At 46.8% G+C, this 18,059-nt stretch overlaps 1 protein-coding gene across 2 annotated transcripts in view; it reads left to right on the top strand.

Moving 5' to 3' along the window:
* The first annotated feature begins 4,299 nt into the window (after nucleotides 1-4,299).
* The window catches only part of LEKR1 (leucine, glutamate and lysine rich 1), a 55,404-nt gene continuing 41,644 nt past the window's right edge, over nucleotides 4,300-18,059 (top strand). The window contains exons 1-2 of one of the 2 annotated variants that reach the window (XM_040566994.1): nucleotides 4,300-4,410; nucleotides 12,461-12,675. In XM_040566994.1, the coding sequence (XP_040422928.1) occupies nucleotides 4,351-4,410; nucleotides 12,461-12,675 (275 nt within the window). In that variant the 5' untranslated portion in view covers nucleotides 4,300-4,350. The remainder of the gene's footprint in view (nucleotides 4,411-12,460; nucleotides 12,676-18,059) is intronic. The other variant, XM_040566993.1, reaches the window with a different exon arrangement.

Here is an 18,059-nt window from a genome sequence, read left to right as displayed (position 1 = left end):
TGCAATTGTCAGGCCATGCCATGGAAATGCAACATTTGCATTTTCCTATCAGGATATGCCAGGACATTACAGTGCAATCACAAATCATGAGGTAATATTGTGAAGTGGAGGAAGGAGCAGCCTAATCTACTGCAGAGTATTTGCTGCTATTTAGCATTTTAAAAGGGCACCCATAGCACCAGGAGATGGGGTGGAGCCTGAGGAAAGCTCCCAGACTGTTTCAGCAGTAGGTATCATGGTACAATTTCAGGGCTTGCAAACCCTGACCATCCTCAGTAATCCTCCTTCGTATGAACAATCCCATGCACTTAATTGTAGGCTGGGAGACTGCAACATCATTCTTGCCAGCTGGATCTCAGAATGATGTATGTAGGCCTACTGATCTTGCTCCCAAATTCAAGTCAGTCTCACCATCCTCCTTGATATTCCAATTCCTGTAAACGTCCAAGATTTTCTCATTTGTTTTTCCTCTTTATCTTTCCCTGTTTCACAGTGACTCTGCAGTTCCTTCATCACAGGATGATATACGTTTCTTCCAGTAGCTCACTAAGGCTGCGAGTAACATCTGTCTTGTTTCATCCATTCTCACACTCTTTCTTTCAATGGGGAGGGCTGTGTGTGTGCAGTGAAGTCTTTTTTTTTTTTTTTTTTTTGTAAGCCAACAGTATAAACGTTCCCCTCCCTACAGATTGTGTGTTTAAATTAGGAGAGAGCAGATCAGTCTGCTTGTGGACAGGGGGAGGGGAAAGATTTATGGGGTTTCCGAGTTCCCGTGGGAGTTTCCTAGCAGGCCCCTGGGAAACTGCTGAGCCCCGCACAGACGAACCTCACCCGTATGGTTAAGGTTCTGTTTTGCCTTAGGAGCCATCAGAAGTGCAACCATCGTTGTCGTCCTGGAGCTTTAGGTGATCTTTCAGATACGTGGAGTCCAGGCCCTTGGCTGCCTTACAGCACAGAACCTTGAACCCCTCTGCACTGATCTCCCAGGCGTTTGGGCTTCTGCTTGGTCACTTCCCCCCGAGCACGTCCTGCTAGCTGGCTGTCCCTGCCCTCCTGCCTTTCGTGCCTGTTCTGAATCTGCTGACTGCTGAAACAGCCTCTGCTCCCTATTTCTTTCTCACTTCAGCCTTGTATCTGGGACGCTTTTCCTGGCATCCTTCCCAAGCTCTCTTGCTGCCAACTCAGAGTCAGTATGAGCTTCTTGTATTCCCTTTCAAATCCTTTTTTATCACGGCAAATAAACCCACTGTCCTCTACGCATACACTATTGATATTATCCTTGACAGCTCTTCACTCCTGGCACTCAGCTGCTGCTTAATCATACAGATTCCTCCTCTGATTCACCTCATGTGCTCCTGCAGCCAAAAGCTTGTCTTTGATTTGGCAATGTCACGGCAGGAGCACTGGGATCTCCTCCCTTATGACTCTTGCCCCGCATGTCCCCCTGTTGTTAGCACGCTCCTATTTCACTTCTTCTGGGGCTGGCGTCACGCTACCTTCTGCGTCCCGTACCATCACCTCACCTCTGCCTTTCTGCCCCACTGCCAGTACCCTGCTTCCTTATGCTCCCCCTGGTTTTATCATTTCCATGCTGCTTTGGAGAGCTTCTGTCCTGCTATCGCTTTGCACAGGATGACCTGCCTGACCCTGACTCCCAGGTAGCCTTCACCTTCAAATCCCTCCTCCAAACATCCTTTCTCTGAGACTGCTCTCCCAGGACGACCTCGTCCTTGTGACATTGGTAAAGGGGAGGGGGAGCAAACCAAACAAACCTCGCAAACAATATGTCTTGAAAACAGGAACTAACACGATGTGCACGCACCACCAGAAATAACCTCGCTGCCGTGTGCGGTGCAAACCCTGTCCTTCCCCTGACCCCTCCCTGCACGTCTCCTGCCATCTCTCCTCGCCGTCAGCCACCGCTGCAGGCCCGGCGCAGGGGCCTCTCGGGCTCTCGGCACAGCTCCCGGTGCCCGTACCTGCGGCTCCGCAGCGCTGAGCGGCGGGCGGCTGAGCTCGGCCCTGCCACGACACCCAGCAGCTTCCCCGGGGGTTCTCAGGCAGCGCTGCAAAACCGCTTCGCTGCGCTGGTCTTTGTACCGAGCACATGAAAGGGCAGCCTGAAACTAGGGGGCTAGTATAAAAATACCACTTTTCTTTTCATCAGGAAACTGGGTTAACTGGGAAATGTTGCAGGCGCTGGCAGACCTGTTCACCCTTGCACTCGGTGACCGGGTCCTGCTTTGTGTGAAGAGGGTGTTCGTGTTTATTAGCCTTTTTCCCTAGCTGCCCGCTGGCATGGACTTTGCTCCTCTGGGCTGGGATTTGCAGGCAGCGGGAGGCTTTCCACGTGTGTTTGAGAAGGTACAAAGCCTGCAGGAAAACAATGGAAATAGCCGGCTTATGACTGCTGCGTGTCACGCACTCGTTTCTTGCCTGGTGGTTTGTCCTTGGAGCTGCGCACGCCGCCTGGAACCTGATCTGGAGCGGTGGCGGTAATTGGGGCTGGCACGCACGCCGCGCTGCCGCCACGCCACGTGGGGAGCGGGCCAGCTCCCGCCGGGCTCCCTCGCCCACCCCGCGGGGCCAGGCGTCGCCTCCCCGATGGGAGCTGGGAGCCTGCAGGCGGGGTGGTCCCGAGCTGTTCCTGGAGCACGGCCAGGGGACTGGGGATTTGGGGGGGGATTTTGGGGTTGCCTCAGAGCAGAGCGAGGCGGGAGCTGCCCGTCCTGTGCAACGTTTCTCCTCAGGGCCCCCTGACCTTGAGCAACTGGGGCTGGTGGCAGCAAAGCCCCTGGCAGGCTCCCCTCATCCCCCATGAGAGCCTCCTCAGAGCACCCCCACGTCAGTTTCCTCACAGCCCCCATGTCAGTCCCCTCGCAGCCCCATGTTTGTCCCCTCAGTCCCATGCCTGTCCCCTCACATCCCCCATATCAGCCCCCCACAGCCCCCCATCAGTCCCCCCATAGCCCCCACGTCAGTTTCCTCACCGACCCCACGACAATCTCCTCACATCCCCTCATGTCAGCCCCCCCAGCCCCAGATCAGCCCCCCAGCCCCGTATCAGCCCCCCAGCCCCATGCCGGCCCCCCAGCCCCAGATCAGCCCCCCAGCCCCGTATCAGCCCCCCAGCCCCATGCCGGCCCCCCAGCCCCAGATCAGCCCCCCAGCCCCGTATCAGCCCCCCAGCCCCATGCCAGCCCCCCCAGCCCCATGCCAGCCTCCCCAGCTCCATATCAGCCCCCCCCAGCCCTGTATCAGCCCCCCAGCCCCATGCCAGCCCCCCAGTCCCAGATCAGCCCCCAGCCCCAGATCAGCCCCCAGCCCCACGCCTCATCCCCCGGGGCCGGGCAGGGAGCGGTGGGGCGGTGCTGCCGCCCCGGGCCGTTGCGTGCCTGCCCCGTTTCACAACCGCCGGCTCGGCACGGCACGGCACGGCACGGCTCCGCACGGCACGGCAGGGCCCGGCTCCGCACGCCACGGGCGCCCATCGCGTGCGATCCGGCGGCCCCGCCGCCCCCCCCCGCCGCGCCGGCAGCACGCAGGGCCCAGCTGCCGGGGAGGCGCTGCCGGGCCCGCACCGCCCCTCCCGACCGCACGGCCCCGGCGGGGGCTGCCGCACGCCGCCGCCTTTGTGCCGACCTTGGGCGGGCGGGACGGGGCTGCGGGAAGGGCTGCAGGGCGCTCACCGGGGCGGCAGCCGCAGTATCCCCCGGGGCACGCACCGGGACACGGTGGGACGCACATGGGCACGCACCGGGGCACGCACCGGGACACTCCGGGACACACCGGGGCACACCGAGGCACAGATCGGGACATCCCGGCACGCGCACCGGGGCACACCCTGGGACGCACTGGGGCACACCGGGGCGCCCCCCGGGGCACAGGGGGGCACACACCGGGACACATCGGCACAGCCCGGGGCACCCCGAGGCACACCCCGGGCACACCCCGGGGCACACACCGGGGCATACACTGGGGCACTCCGGGGCACACATCGGCACACCCCGAGGCACACCCCGGGCACACCCCGGGGCACACCCGGGCCGTTTCCCCGCGGAGCCCCCCCGTTGGGGCTGTGCCCTTCCCCCTGGGGCGCTGTGCAGCCCCGCATCACCCGCGGGCCATCACCGGGGGCACGGCGAGGCCGATCCCGGCCCGCAGCCCCGAGGCACCGGGGCGGACGGGACCCGCTGCGGGGGGGGGGGGGGGGGAGCACCGCCCCCCCCCCACACCCCCACCCCCACCCCCGAGCGCGCTCCCGTTCTCGCCCGCGCGGGGGCGCGCCCCGTGGCCGTGCCGCGCCGTTGCCGCGGTGACGCCAGGACGCCGCCGGGGCCCGGCGAGGAAATGGCGGCGGCCACGGAGCGGCCCGGCCCCGTGCACGCCCTGCCCCCGGGGATCCGAGAGGTACGGGGCTGCGGGGGGGGGGCGGGCCGGGCCCGGCTCACGGCACGTCGGGGGCACGGCGTTAGGTGGGGCGCGCTGCGGGCTCGCAGAGCTGGGATGCGGGCGCTGCCGTTACGCACGCGGTGCAAGCACCTGCTAGGGGTGCGCAGGGGCACAGCGGGGGGTGTGTGGGGGGGGGAACGCGTTCGTGCTGCCGCTCCGAGTGAGCCTAAACCCGGTACCGCACGCCGTGTTTTGTTGCCGCGGGGATGCAGAGCACGTAGCTGGGCTGAGGGGGTGTTTGGAATTGCGTGGGGAGCTCAGCCCCGATTATCTCCTCTTCAGGGCTGTTGGGGTGTCAGCTCAGAGCTGCGGGTCTTTAAGGAAAATAATACAACTGGGAATTTAGGAAAGAGCAAAAATAGTAAGGAGCTTACGAGTCCGTTGCCCTAGGAAAGGGCAATAGAAGTGGGTTTGCTTGCTCTAGAAGATGCCTCAGGGCACCCTGACAGTATTCACACGCGTATGTAGTTGTCCTTTATCTCCAGCTGGAAATTAGTCTTATCCTCACCGTTCTGGGCTTGCTTTGGTTGAATGTAACGAACCCAGACGCAGGGGTGGAGCACTGGAGCAGCTCAGCAGGGAAGCTGTGGAATTCCTCTGGTGGTACTGGGGGGACAGCTAAAGCAAGGTTTTGCTTTGGAGCGGAGGACTGGGCAGGCAAGCCCCTGAGCTCTCTTTCAGTTCTGCGGCGTGCCGCTAACAGAAAGGTCTCCATGCAGAGGGTAAGCCAACCAGCACCTCTGGGTATGAGCAAGAGTAGTCTCATGTTCCTGTCCCATCCTACCCGGTCGCCTCAACGTGAGCTCTAAGGCAATGACAGGCCAACATTTTGGGATCTGTTAGGAGTCATGGTTTTACGCATCCTTTGCTGCCGCTCATTTCTTCACTCAGCTGGCTTGCGTTGTAGTTGCAGGATAGTTACAAGATACTGGGCTTGGTTACAAGTCATTCTCACAATTTCCTGTCCTTGTATTTTCTACCTTTTATGTAGACATGTTCTTATTCCCTTCGCATTCTCTGCTTCTTGGATTTTATAGCATCTCTTTTGTAATTTCGCTTTTAGGTCGCTCCTAACATAAGCGGAACTTGTGCCAGCTGTAGGTTGTTCTGCCAAACGGAGCACATGCTCCCAACATGCAGCTAGCTGGCCGAAGGAACATGTGTATCCAGACGGAATATGTTAAGCATTGTGATTTCAGCACCTAGCAGTGAGCATTCTTGGTTCGGCAGCTGCTTCGAGCTGCCTTGCTCGGCTGCGTGCTCAGGAGGTTGGGCTGTAGGGCTCAGAGTGGGGCAAAGCAAAGGATGCAGCCCAGAGCTGTCATCGTTCTGCTCTTCTGTGCTCTGGCGGATGGAGCTTCAAAAGCTGCTTGTCAGTACTTGACATCCCTGCCTCCAGAGCTGCACTCCTCTAGAGGATGTCACTGAGAGGGGAAGGGGAGGGAGCGTCAGCCTGGAGCAGCCTGTCCTGCAGATAGTTCAGCTGCCAAAGCCTGCTGGGGGGGGGGAAACCTGTTGCTGTAAAGCCGTGGCCAAGTTCTGTGTTTGTTTCAATTTCTGTTGCCCTTTCAATGTACCCGGATGGGAAGGTACAGTTTTGCCAGGAAGATCTTAGCGAAGCGGGAAGCAAAGCAGCAGCCACCTCCAGAAGAGAGTCAAGTGACACCCTGAGTCCTCCAAGTAGCAAACAAGGTTATGCCTAATTGTATATTTTATTTGGCAAGCAAATGACCCTTGCTTAATACAGATCACATAATTAATTGGGCACAAGATATCCTTACGTATTAGTAGTTCTCTCGCCCTAGGAGCTTAAGAAAGCAAGCAGTGCAGGAACTTCGAAGCTGTGTTGCACATCGGGGCAGAATGTTCCCTGGTATTTGACTGTCCACAAAACATCACGTACATTGCCAGCAGCAAGTGGTTACTCGTTAGATTTGCCACATGGACTGTAGATTGAGCACATAATGGTATCTTTACAAGCACATTCTGGTAACTTTCTGTGCTGTCTTTGGACCTGGGATTATTTTTCTTTACGTAGATTCTTACATAGTTCTGTTTGCTTTAATTAGCTGAAGAATCTGTCGTGCCAACAGTGACTGGCTTGGTAGATGCAAACAGTACCCAAGGTCATTATGTACATACTACTTGCAGTGTTAATATTAATTTATAAGCAGCAGTACTTCTGTTGGTGCCTCTGGATGCGCACGGTAGCACTGACACGGAGTGGCAGGAGGTCCTATTGGCACCTACTTTACGAATGCTTCTTAAGATGGCGTTCACAAGTTGCCCCTGTGTTCACAGAGATTTTCAGAACTTAGCTAAAGAATTTTTACCGTTTTGATTTCATTGGGATGACAAGCTCCAGCTACGTGAGTGTTCTCAGTGGCTGCAAAGTGCTTTGGAAATGTTCGAATGTATCTCCACATTTTCGGTTTGAGCCCACGTAGTACAGTCTGAAGAGGTGGGAAGCTCTCAGCGCTGAGCTGGTTAGCCACGGACCTGTGGTTGATTTAGGATAACCAGCTTTCAGATAGTAACAGCAACCTGCTTTGTTACTGCTGTTTGTCAGGGTATTGGAGGCTTTGTGAGAGCAGATCTCCTGAATGCTGACAGTGAAGTTCAGTTCTGAGAGTTCTGGCGTCGCTGGTGATCGCCTAGGGCAGCGAGGCATTTTGATCTCTTGCTGTGCTCAGAAGGCTAGGGCTGTGTTCACTAGATTTCACTAGCTTTTCTGTGTCCTTTCTGCAACCAGTGTCCAAGTACCTTGCTAGGAATTTGAGGTTTGGCAGAATCTCTTGCGTCTCAAGCGTCGGGGTTGTAGCTAGGAGGGACTTCCCAATGGTTGCAACTGCCGGTGTCAAATCAGTATCGTCACACAAACGATAGGTTAATGATGGGCTAGATCATCAGTTCTCTGCACAGGCGTCACGTTTAGTTGCGATACACCGTGGTTCAGTTATAGGAATTCTCTGCTGTGTGTTGCACCAGAGAGCTGGAGCGTGCCACAGCACAGCCCCAAGGAGCTCGGGAGCAGCAGTGAGGTCTGCGTGGCACGGCGGACACGTGTTGGATGTTAGCAGGGCTCGTGTGTGCAGTCAGCAGCAGTGCAGCGTGCTCTTTTATGATTCATTAGTCTGCTTTAAACACAAGCAGGAAAAAATTAAAGCTACCTGAAATCCGAGTATTATTTCCTGTCGTGGCAAACTGATTATTTTGGGGCATGTTTTGAATGGGATGCTTGAGAGCAGGACATTCTTGTTTTGCTGCAAGGCTTTTCCTACATTATTCATACGTATTCAAAGCAAGTATTGTTATTTTTATTTTGCAACTGCTTTTTTTATGGAAGTTGAACAAATAATTATGTATGCAGCATGGCTTAGCATTGCAACCTGCATTGCTCTCTGACTAGATGCTGACTGAAAACTCTGCTGACAATAAACTTTTTTTTTTAGGAAGTGAAAATTCTACTGGGACTCAAAATATTTCAGTGAAAAAATAAATAATTTCAATCAACTAACTCTTCGGTTTTGCATATGCAGTGGAAGACACCTCTTTCTTCCTAGAATATCATTTGTGTGGCTTGAGTAACCATTTCTCTGTGTAACAGGGATTAGGTAGTGTGCTAGAAGAGGGAAAACAGCATGAAAGAAATGGAAGTAGTATGGTAGAGGGGGAGTAAAATGAGAAGAAAATACATTCAGATAATCAGGTAGAGGCAGAATGAAACAATCAATACACAGAAATAATATAAGAGCACCCAGCTGTAGTATAAAGAAATTTTATTTTCTGGAATATTGTGTGTAGTTCTGCTATGAGTGTAGGTTGGACAAATGCAGTGGTGGTTTTTGTTGTTGTTTTGGCTTGTTTTTTTTTGTGCAGTCCTTGCTAAAGCAGACTCAGCGTGATGGAGCAAGTGGAGGGGGAGCACGAGCTGTTACTGCTGTACTATGCCCCCGAGGGGCACGGGGTGATGCGGGGAGGGTGGTGAGTGCCTCAGTTCCTAAAGCTCTGCCTCCCCTGCACTGTAAAAGTAACGTACATGGAGTACATCTGTGTTCATGGCTCTGTTTTTAATTTTGTGGTGCACAGAAACACATTCAAAACTTTTTAAAAGAATCTCATTAATTGTGGACTAAAGGTCTGGCTTTTAAGCGTCATGGCCATTTATTAGTTTCTTGTTACTGTCTGTTTCCAGCATTGGTGACCCATATTCTGGATGTCTTAACAACAAGGCACTTCTAAGTGCATAAATAGGCTACTTTTCTTTTAACAAGAACTTAGCTCTTTATTATTGTAAGGTTTGCCAGTGGAATTTGAAATACTAGTGGAGGAGAATGCAGTGCCCGAGTCAGCATTCCCTGTCATTATTTGGTCAAGTAGAAATTATGTAAATTCCTGTCACGTCATATTTCAGAAGCTTGGAGAGAAGCTTGTTATTCAGAAAGCTAAAAATGGGACAGACCACCAGTCTTTTTTTTTTTTCTTTTTTTCCATATAACGTATGTTGTGTATATGCTTACAGTACTGAATCAGACAGACTGAGCCATCCTGGCTCAGACCTCCACTTGCCCTTGGTAGCTAAAGGTAACTGTGGAATAATATTAGTTCTTCCAAAACTGAACACAGCTCGGAGCTGAAACTGCTCCCACAGCTGCTGGAACATGGTAGCTAGAAATACTGCCTTGTGAAGTGGTTTGTTCTGGACCTAGCTCTGTCCTTCCTATCAAAACTGCAGCTCAAAACCTTATGGATCAAATGTATTCCTGGCTTATACACTTTGTCCTTAGAGAGTTGCTTTGCTTTTCTTTTTGTCTTGCTAACTCAACTAGCAGGGTTTTTTAGTATCCCTCTGTTATCTTTTCATTTCTTGTTTGCCCTGAGTTTCTCTGTCCGGGATGACCAAAACCACATTATTAAATTACCTCCCTTTTTAAAAAATTCCTTCTTTTTTTTTTTTCACTGCTTATCCTCACAGTCACTTTTCTAGTTACAGTTCTTCATTTTCTGGTCCTTCCAAATTGCTTTTCTTCCCTTATTTTTTTCCTGTTTGCATTTGAGATGATGACAACAGTCTTCTGATGAAATGTAAATAGGGAAAAATAGAATCTGAAAGTACAGATCATCATGTCCGTAATGCACACTCTTGGCAGTTACTCAGTACACCTCTTCCAGAAAAGGTAGCTTTGTAAGCAGAGAACTAATGAAAACTTGTTCCCTATCTATTTGTATGTAATGATTGATCAACTTTGGTGCCTCGGATGCAAGGAAAGGAGTCTCGTGGAATCCTTTCTCTGGCACAGACCCTTCACAAGGCCTCTCCTGTCTGGATTACCTGATAAGGACTGAGCTCATGCTCCAGAGTTTTCTTCAGTAGGGAACTCATGAAGTCTTTCTTGCCCGTCTGGCTGTCTAACACTTCTAGACACTCAAATATTTCTGCCCTTAGTGTCAGGTTTGGTTATAAATAACCAAATGTTCTGGTTCACAAATCTTTGAAGGATGGCAAAAGAGAAATACACAAAAAATAATATTATTTCTCTTAGAAATTGTGCCGCTCTGAAAAAGATTTCATTTTTAAGTAATTTTCAAAGCTATAAAAAGCTGTCTGGCTCCGACCTTTAAATTGGTGTAGCCTTAAGATGGCTTTGTCGTTCTTTTGGCTGAGTGCAGTCAGCATCTGCCGCCTGGCAGCATTGCTCTGCACCTGTCTGCGTGCACTGCAGCAGCTTCTGCAAACGGTCCTGCAGCTCAGGGATTTCAGGGGATGCTCTCGGTGCCAGCGAGGAGCTCGGGTGGCTGGTGGCAATGACAAAAAGAGAGATTGAGAAAGTCCTGTGTGTGATTAGCCCACTGTGGGCACGAGGCCAGACTCTTGGATTTAGGATGAGAATGCGGGTTTGCGTGCCCCTTCCTCTGCTCGGTTCAGGCCTTTTGGGGCTATTTGCTGTCACCTGGGTCCATGCCGGGCAATGTGTCCCCTTCCCTCTTCCTATCACCTGGGGAATGGGTGTGAGGGAGAACAGGAGCTTTTTCCTGTTGAGTCCAGGTATATATTATTCATTGTGCTATGACATGATTTATTTTTAGGCTCAGCAGCAAAATTAAAGTTGAAAACTGAAAAGTTTTAGTACTTGCATAAGACTTTTTTAATCCTAGCACCCAGTGGAATTTCTGTAACTGTTTATCTGAAAGACAACAGTGGTGGTGCTACAAGAGAGCACAGTGTTCTTTTTGGGACAAGAGCCACCTTTCTGTCCTCCTAATAACAGCTCATTTTGTCCTTTTTCATTACGGTAATTTCAGTGCTTTGGAACCTTATGGTATTTATCCTGAGTAACAGTTTCATATTTCCAAGCACAGTTTGCAGCTGCCAGGAAAAATAAACTTGAATATTCAGTTCATTCAGAGCAACTGTAACTAAGAGTATTTTAAACTGGGGCAAAACTTAGAAATCGGAAAGTAAAGTTTGGCCTGGTAATTCCAGGGCATCCTGAAATATCATTTTTATCAAGCTATATTTAAAGTGCTAAAGGTTGTTGAATCATGGGATAAATTTTTTTTTTTGAAAGCTGTTTTCCTTCACCTAAGTATTGTTTCCTTCAATTTATCCCAATGTTTCAAAATGTCTTTTCATTTTTTGTAACACAAAGGATTCTTATATTTTCTAACTTAAACTGCTTTCATTTTTCTAGTTTTATGATTTTTGTAAGTCATTTTGTTATAAGCCTTATAACTGTTGGTAATTGTAAGAAAGGTTAAAGCACATTTTAAGCTTTTGGTACACAAAGACTACGCTGCCAGCTGTCACCCACTTCCCATCTTTCATGTCTTGAAGCTTGCCAAGAACTTTTTATATTTGTTGCTTTGAGGTTGTCTCTTCAGCTGTGTGATGCGTGTCCTCTGATGTAGCCATAATTCTGATCATCTCCTCTCCAATGCATCAGTGCTGTGATGCTCCAAGAATGGGGTAAAACCTCACATTTTCAAAGGTCATAGAATTGCCCAGGGTCGAATGGACCTCAAAAGCTCATCTGGTCCAACCGTTCATGGGAAAGGGAGCCTAGATGAGATTATCTAGCCCCTGTCCCGTTGCGTCCCGTCGATCTGTGGTGGTAAGCAGGTGCTTGCATGTCCTGTACCGAAGTGTCAGACCTTCGGCGTAGGTCTGGTGAACTTGTTTACTCAATATCCATTTCTTGTGCAGGTTCAGTTCCGTATCACTTGTAAACTGAGCATTGCTTTCTGGAAGGGAAGAAGATTAAAATACATAGGAATGACACACTGAGTAACAAGAACGTATTGAAGTCAGGGCACATCTATCTGTTCATTTTTATAAAGCTTTGCATACTGAAAAGCTTAGTAATTTGATCAATTACAAAAGTATTGTTCCCAGTTTAATCAACTGTCTTTCAATTAGATATCTATTACTTTGTGTTTTTAATCACTGATGAATATTTCATACCTAGCAAACTGCTTACATTTTCCACCCCACTCAAGTGCCATACACGCTACATCACAATAATATTCCCATCTTGAATTATTTTTGTAAAGACGACTGAATTATGTCACTCTAGTCACTTTTCATCTTGCCTGCTTAATTGGATGTGACTTGTCAAAAACACAGTAAGTAAAATTTTTCTGGCTCACACAGTCAGAATTTTCTTTAAGGATACAGTTTTGTAAAACACAGAATAGTTCATTTTATTTGAAATTAGTACATCAAGCATAACTTGGAGGTACTTCAGTTTGTAATTCCAGTGGGAGTTCCTACATAGCTAATTGCATAATTGATCTGCCTTGGGAAGTTTCGAGTAAGTAAAAGTACTGCTATAGTTTGTCATTTTCCTGATGTTGAATTTCCTTTATTATTTATTACTGCAATAACATATCCGATCGTAAATGTTCCATAGCATTAGTTTAAACTGTTTGGAATAGAAACTAATCATTCAGTTTTTGTGTTGTGCAACTTGTTTCTCACATACAGTCTTAAAATTGTGTCTCTTTCTAGATGTCTCGGGAGGAGACTGTGTGTAAATACTGTGGCGTCAGCTATTTGATTCTTCATGAATTTAAGGTGATGGAAGAAAAAGTAAAAGCAATGGAAAAGCAGATTGCATTTTATGAAGGAAGTATAGAACGGGAAAAAAGACTTCAAGAAGAATTGCAGTCTCTTTACCAAGACCTTGAACACTGTCGAGCTGACAGGGAATCAAAAACAGAAAGGTCAGAGCATGTTATCTAGTCTGATGTTATTCTGCATGCGTATGTGTTAGGTGATGCCATTCCAAAGAAGTTAAAAATACAAATGAGATTTGTCTGTCTTTTATCAGATGTAACATAAGTTGTAATGTGTAAATCCTATTTTGTAGTATTCTGTAGAAGTGAGTTTTGAATTCCTTAACAGTTTAAAAACAGTCAATATATTTAAAGTGAAAGAAAGGCCTGAAGGCATTTCAGAGGTATTTCCCCCCCCTACACTACACAAAGGGGAAATGATCAAATATTTAATCTTATCATTTTTGTAATAAAAAATACTTCAAAAGAAATTCTGTGGTGCTGGGGGTTTCACCACTCTGAAGTTTGTACTTACTGTCTCCTATCAACGCTCTTTCCCTAAGGAGCGTACAGTTCACTATCAGTATGATGATACAGAAAGCTAAAACAGTTACTTGGGTGCTGCTTGTGGCTTTCTTCCTCAGAAAAGGGAGCCTGCAAATGCTTTCTGGTGGTTTGTGAAGGCCCACGTTAAAGGGGGAAGTGTGTATTCCTTAGATCTCTGGTATGGCAAAATATGTATGTGGCTCTGTTCAAATTGACTGCTGTTAGAATGATGAAGTATAAGCAAGGGAATTGGAAACTTCTCAGTAATTCCTTGCTCATCTGAATCAAACTGTTAGCCAGAAGCTTTTTACAGGAGCAATATTATGATTTTAGTATCGGGACAGTCCTTTTGATTCTGAAGACTCCCAGCTGGGGTGTTTTTGCACGACTGACTCACACCCAGTAGCAACTGATCTAGGCCTGAAAACATGGAGCTTTTGGGGTATTAAGGTGCTCTCCCGAGAGACTGGAAACACTAGAGAAGGAACTATGGGTTGTCTGTAGGTGAGGCACTGGCATCCATTTACTTTTTTTTTTGTGAATCATTCAGATACTGTAACAAGTTAGCATAACTATTATTAGGTGTAGTTAGGATGTTGTAGTGTTTGTTAATGTAGCTAATGAAGCACTCATTTTGACACACAAGTTCACCGAAGGTTGAACAAAATGTATATTTCGTGGATCACCCTGCTCGTACTGTACTTTAGGATATTATTTTCACTGGCACCAAAACCTCCCTCCTCCCCCGTCCCCAGAATGATTTCTTTGGTGTAACAGCACATTTCTGAAGAGCGAATTCACTCCATGTTCCTTTAATGGCTCTGGGCAGCAATTATAGTGGCAGTATTCAGTGTGTTAGCAGATACAGTGACAGCATGTTCTTGTTGTTGAGGATCATTTGCCAGAGGAAGACTTACATTTTCATTTAGCTGACTTTTTGTAGAAAAGCTGGAAGAGTTAATGAAAATTTAATCTCTGCACTTTTTCCCCCTGAGGCTTGGCTTGATTTAAAACCTGCTGAAATCAAATGGAATACTTTCAGTAGGCTTTCATTCAGGCCGTAAATCAACTATTGTGCTTTGTTAAATCAGCTGTCTAAATATTCCTTATCTCCTCTCTACTATTTTGGGTCTCTCGTTACCTTGTGCCATTGGCATGAACTAACTTACTCAGTGTACTATCTTTCTCCTGGTTCTTGCGTGGTTGACAAATCGTTCTTCTCAAACTTCAAGTTTTTATCAGAAGCCAAATAAGCCCCTTTTCATCTTTGGTAGACCAAGAGATTAAATCCTTCATGTTAGGTGCAAACTATTTCATTTTTATATTCCTTTTTGGTTGAAGCATTGCTATTGTTTGTACCTGTGGTTAACACTGAAAGCCACCTGGGAGCTTCAGCTTTTGTGGAACTCGGTTACCTGCCCTTTTGAAACTTTATCGGAAGAAGGGGAACTGACCATCATGCAGGTAACTATACTGATTCAATCTAACACAATGGTGTGTGTTCAGACCTGTAGTAAGAAAACCTTGTTACTGTTTGAAGAGATTACTAATGTTACCAGAGCATCTTTGCTCAGGTCTGCATGGAAGCTCACATACTTGCATCTTTCTGAAGATTCATGCTTAAATCCACTCAGTCCTTTAAATGATGCTCACAGTTTTCCTTGCTATGGCAGACAGTCTAGCCACGTAAATTGTTATGATAACTTTGTCTTGATTTAAACTTAAATTGCGTAGCTTAGAAAGATACTAACCTGGCTAAATATCCTAAACAGTGTAGGTCACTGTATAAAACTTCCTCATGAGGATTGTTCTTTTTGTTTTCACCTTCAGGTTTTCAGTGTGTCAGTACCTTTTGAGCATCAATAGCAGTAAGATGGACGGAATCCCTTCCCACCCATTTACCCCTCCCCTTTCTATGCCCCCTCCCGCCCCACTACCCCCAAAAAGGGAAAACAAAGAACCCGAAACCCCAGCATGGTGTTCAGGTTTGTGGTTTCGTCAGAGAAATCTTGTGTTACATGACCCTTGGGAATTTTGGAGTTTCTTTTTCATCTTGTCACTTTGGATATTGAACTGTTTGTTTAAAGATTCATTCTCTCCACGTGGTCTTATCAGGCCTGGTTTCTTATAAAATTCCAAGATTATGAGGACTATTGCAGCTATAAAGAGACCTTCCTCAAGGAATTTACGCTTTAGAGAGGACCTTTAGATACTCCCAGGTTTTTCATTTGTCCTAATTTCATCTCTTTATCAGTGTTCTCCAGTCATTAACTAGTCTAACTGCAGTGGGTGTGCACTTTCTTGTTTCTGTTTTTCATTTGTCAGAACTCTGTTGTGTCACTATGGAGTGGTGGGAAGAAAGGATTTAATCAGTTATTATGTCATTAATTAAGAAATAGAATTATGTTGAACTCCTCCCATTTTCAAGCTAGGAACATGGTATGAAAGATGTGTTTACAATATCCTTGATGTTTTCAAATCACTTGGAAAACATAAAAAGCTCTATTAGAAATTAATAATTTTTAATAAGTATCAAATGCGGTTTGGGTCATGCAGTCAGTTATTCTTATTGTATCTGGGTAACTTGGGAGTCTTGTTCTTCTTTTCACTGTTTTAGAAAGCATGACTAACTGCAGATCTGTCAAGTACTTTCAGAATATTGGAATATAATTTATCTAAAAAGAAATCAATTCATAAAGTAGTAGATGAGTACTTCACCACACTATGGGTGTTCTGGGTGAGTCTTGGGTACGTGCTCCTTCAGGGCTTGGTGGAAAGAGGCGAGTAAATACAACAGCAAGAGGCATTGGGTGGGCATGGGCTTCAGCAAGTCCCCGGGTTTTGCACAGATCTTTTCCCAGCAAAAGGAAATAATGTATTGTTTTTTATACTGTAGAGGGAATACAGAGCACAGAAGTGCTGGAATTTGTCTGGCTCTTTCTGCATTTAATTCTACTTTTAGACAGCTCAAGTTGCAGCATAAAGAAGTAAGAGCACAAGAGCTGTTTTGTACTGGGAAGTGCCAAGTGCGTGCGAGTTTTTTCTGAAGAGAGGATATGAAATTTAATCAGAGACTGCCTTCAACGTATTTAATTGTATTTGTTTTATAGTGTAACAGTACATACTTCTTCAATTAGCTACATGATAATTTTAGGGTGTACTTATTAACCAGGAAAAAGCAGAATTTTGTATAATACCAAAGTGTTTTAATATGTTCCCTTCAGTGCTTGCAAACTGATCTGTATATTCTGTCCTGATGGTGTCATCAAGATGACTCAGGTATTGCTCAGGCTTGTGCAGAGAGCCAGCAAAAACCTGATAAAGTTTAAGTGAGACCCTGTGTTCACCATCTGTAAAGCAGTGAATTTCACCCTTATATTTAAAAACAAACAAACGAGAATGGGAAAAAACCCCACACTGACAAAAACTTGTCACAGTCTCAGAAAGCTAATCACCACAGTGCTTTGGGGAAACGATCTCTTGCTGTTGGACTCTTATGTTAGGGATGTTGAAGCCAGTAACTTCCCTATACAAAACATCCTTTTTGCTGACTGGTGATAGCTCAGTCCCATTCTTCATGTGTTAGAGCTGTGATTGTTCTAGTTTTGTCAAATTATTAACATCATTAGCTGCCAAGATCAATTACTAATAAACACAACAAACTCGGTGACTAAGGTAGTCCAAAAGCGTGATTCACAAAGCACAAAACTCTGCAATAAGGTTTAATCTTCTCCCAGGTTCCTAGTAAAAGGAACTGTCTCTTGGTGAGACAGAATTCCCTATCTGGAAGAGACAGCAGTCAGTGGAAAATGCAAAAAGTAACATGAAATCTGCATTTTTGCTTCCGTGCGTTCTTTTCGTATGTATTTCATATAAAATATTTTCATATTTAATAAGTAAAATTAAAATTTAGATTAAAAATCACAGATGTTCGTATCTGAGAACGGTGCCACATAATGCAAAAAAGGCCTTAATAGCTGTAAAATGATTCTGGACATAATTACAAGGCTTTAAATGGTTTCTTTCAGTTCATACTCAGACAAAAAGACTCACTAAAATCCACAGGGCTTCTGCTTCTTTATCTGTCAGAGTGAAATTTGAAAGCTCTGCGGTTATTTGCTGAACGAGGTTAATACGTTGCGTGCATGTGCTTGTAGGACAAGGTGTTATTTTCTGGTGTTTTCTATGACCACATAGCAATGAAGCTCGGATGGGACCGGGTTGAACTCAGGCTAATCCTTGAATACCTCTCCCCTGTGCTGAGAGACCTATTTTTACTTTGGCCTTTGACTTGCTCTTGAACTTGACTCTGCTTCGACGACTGCAGAACGGGAAAGTGGCTGCCCAGGATGCGGGGTGAAGGCTCCTGCCCCGCTGCCTCCTGAGGGAGTTCCTGGCGCAGGAGGCGAGGGGAGATGGGGCGCCTCGAGCTCTCGTCCTGCTCTGGATCGCGAGGCTCTGTGGACTGGAAGGTCGGGGAGCCTCTCGTCAGAGGTTTCATTTGCGGCGAGAAATTAGTAGTAAAAAGATGAGTTTACATGGATTGTTATTATTTTAGAGTTGAAAGGAAAAGCTTAGTTTCTCCTTGTACTCCAAGTTGTAATGTATGCAACAGACTTGGCTCATCAGCAAGACATTTCTCTAGTTTGGGGGGAAGAAACACCAAATCCATAAAATGCAATACATTTCTATTTGGCTAGATTTGTATTATGTTAGGGAAACACAATGTAGTGTCTTTTTCTATATAATTATGTGGTCTCTACTGTATCTGCAAGGACTAGAAAATTTCTGGTTAGGAAGTATACACTTACTCATGTGCCTTGAGAAACTTCTGTTGAAATTTGCAGGTGCAAATATATAGTATAAGTAAAAAGTCACCTATAAATTTGCCTTAACACCATTTCTTTTCTTACGCAATTATCAAATTACTCATAACTGTAATCTCATTTGTTAATCTGTTGAGTCAGGTAATTCTACTGACTTATAAGAAGTTATTCCTGAGTTAC

Source organism: Cygnus olor, chromosome 9 (assembly GCF_009769625.2).
Source record: "Cygnus olor isolate bCygOlo1 chromosome 9, bCygOlo1.pri.v2, whole genome shotgun sequence".
Lineage (NCBI taxonomy): Eukaryota > Metazoa > Chordata > Aves > Anseriformes > Anatidae > Cygnus > Cygnus olor.
The sequence above is the reverse complement of the archived record's forward strand: the minus strand, read 5'-3'. Positions and strand labels throughout refer to the sequence as shown.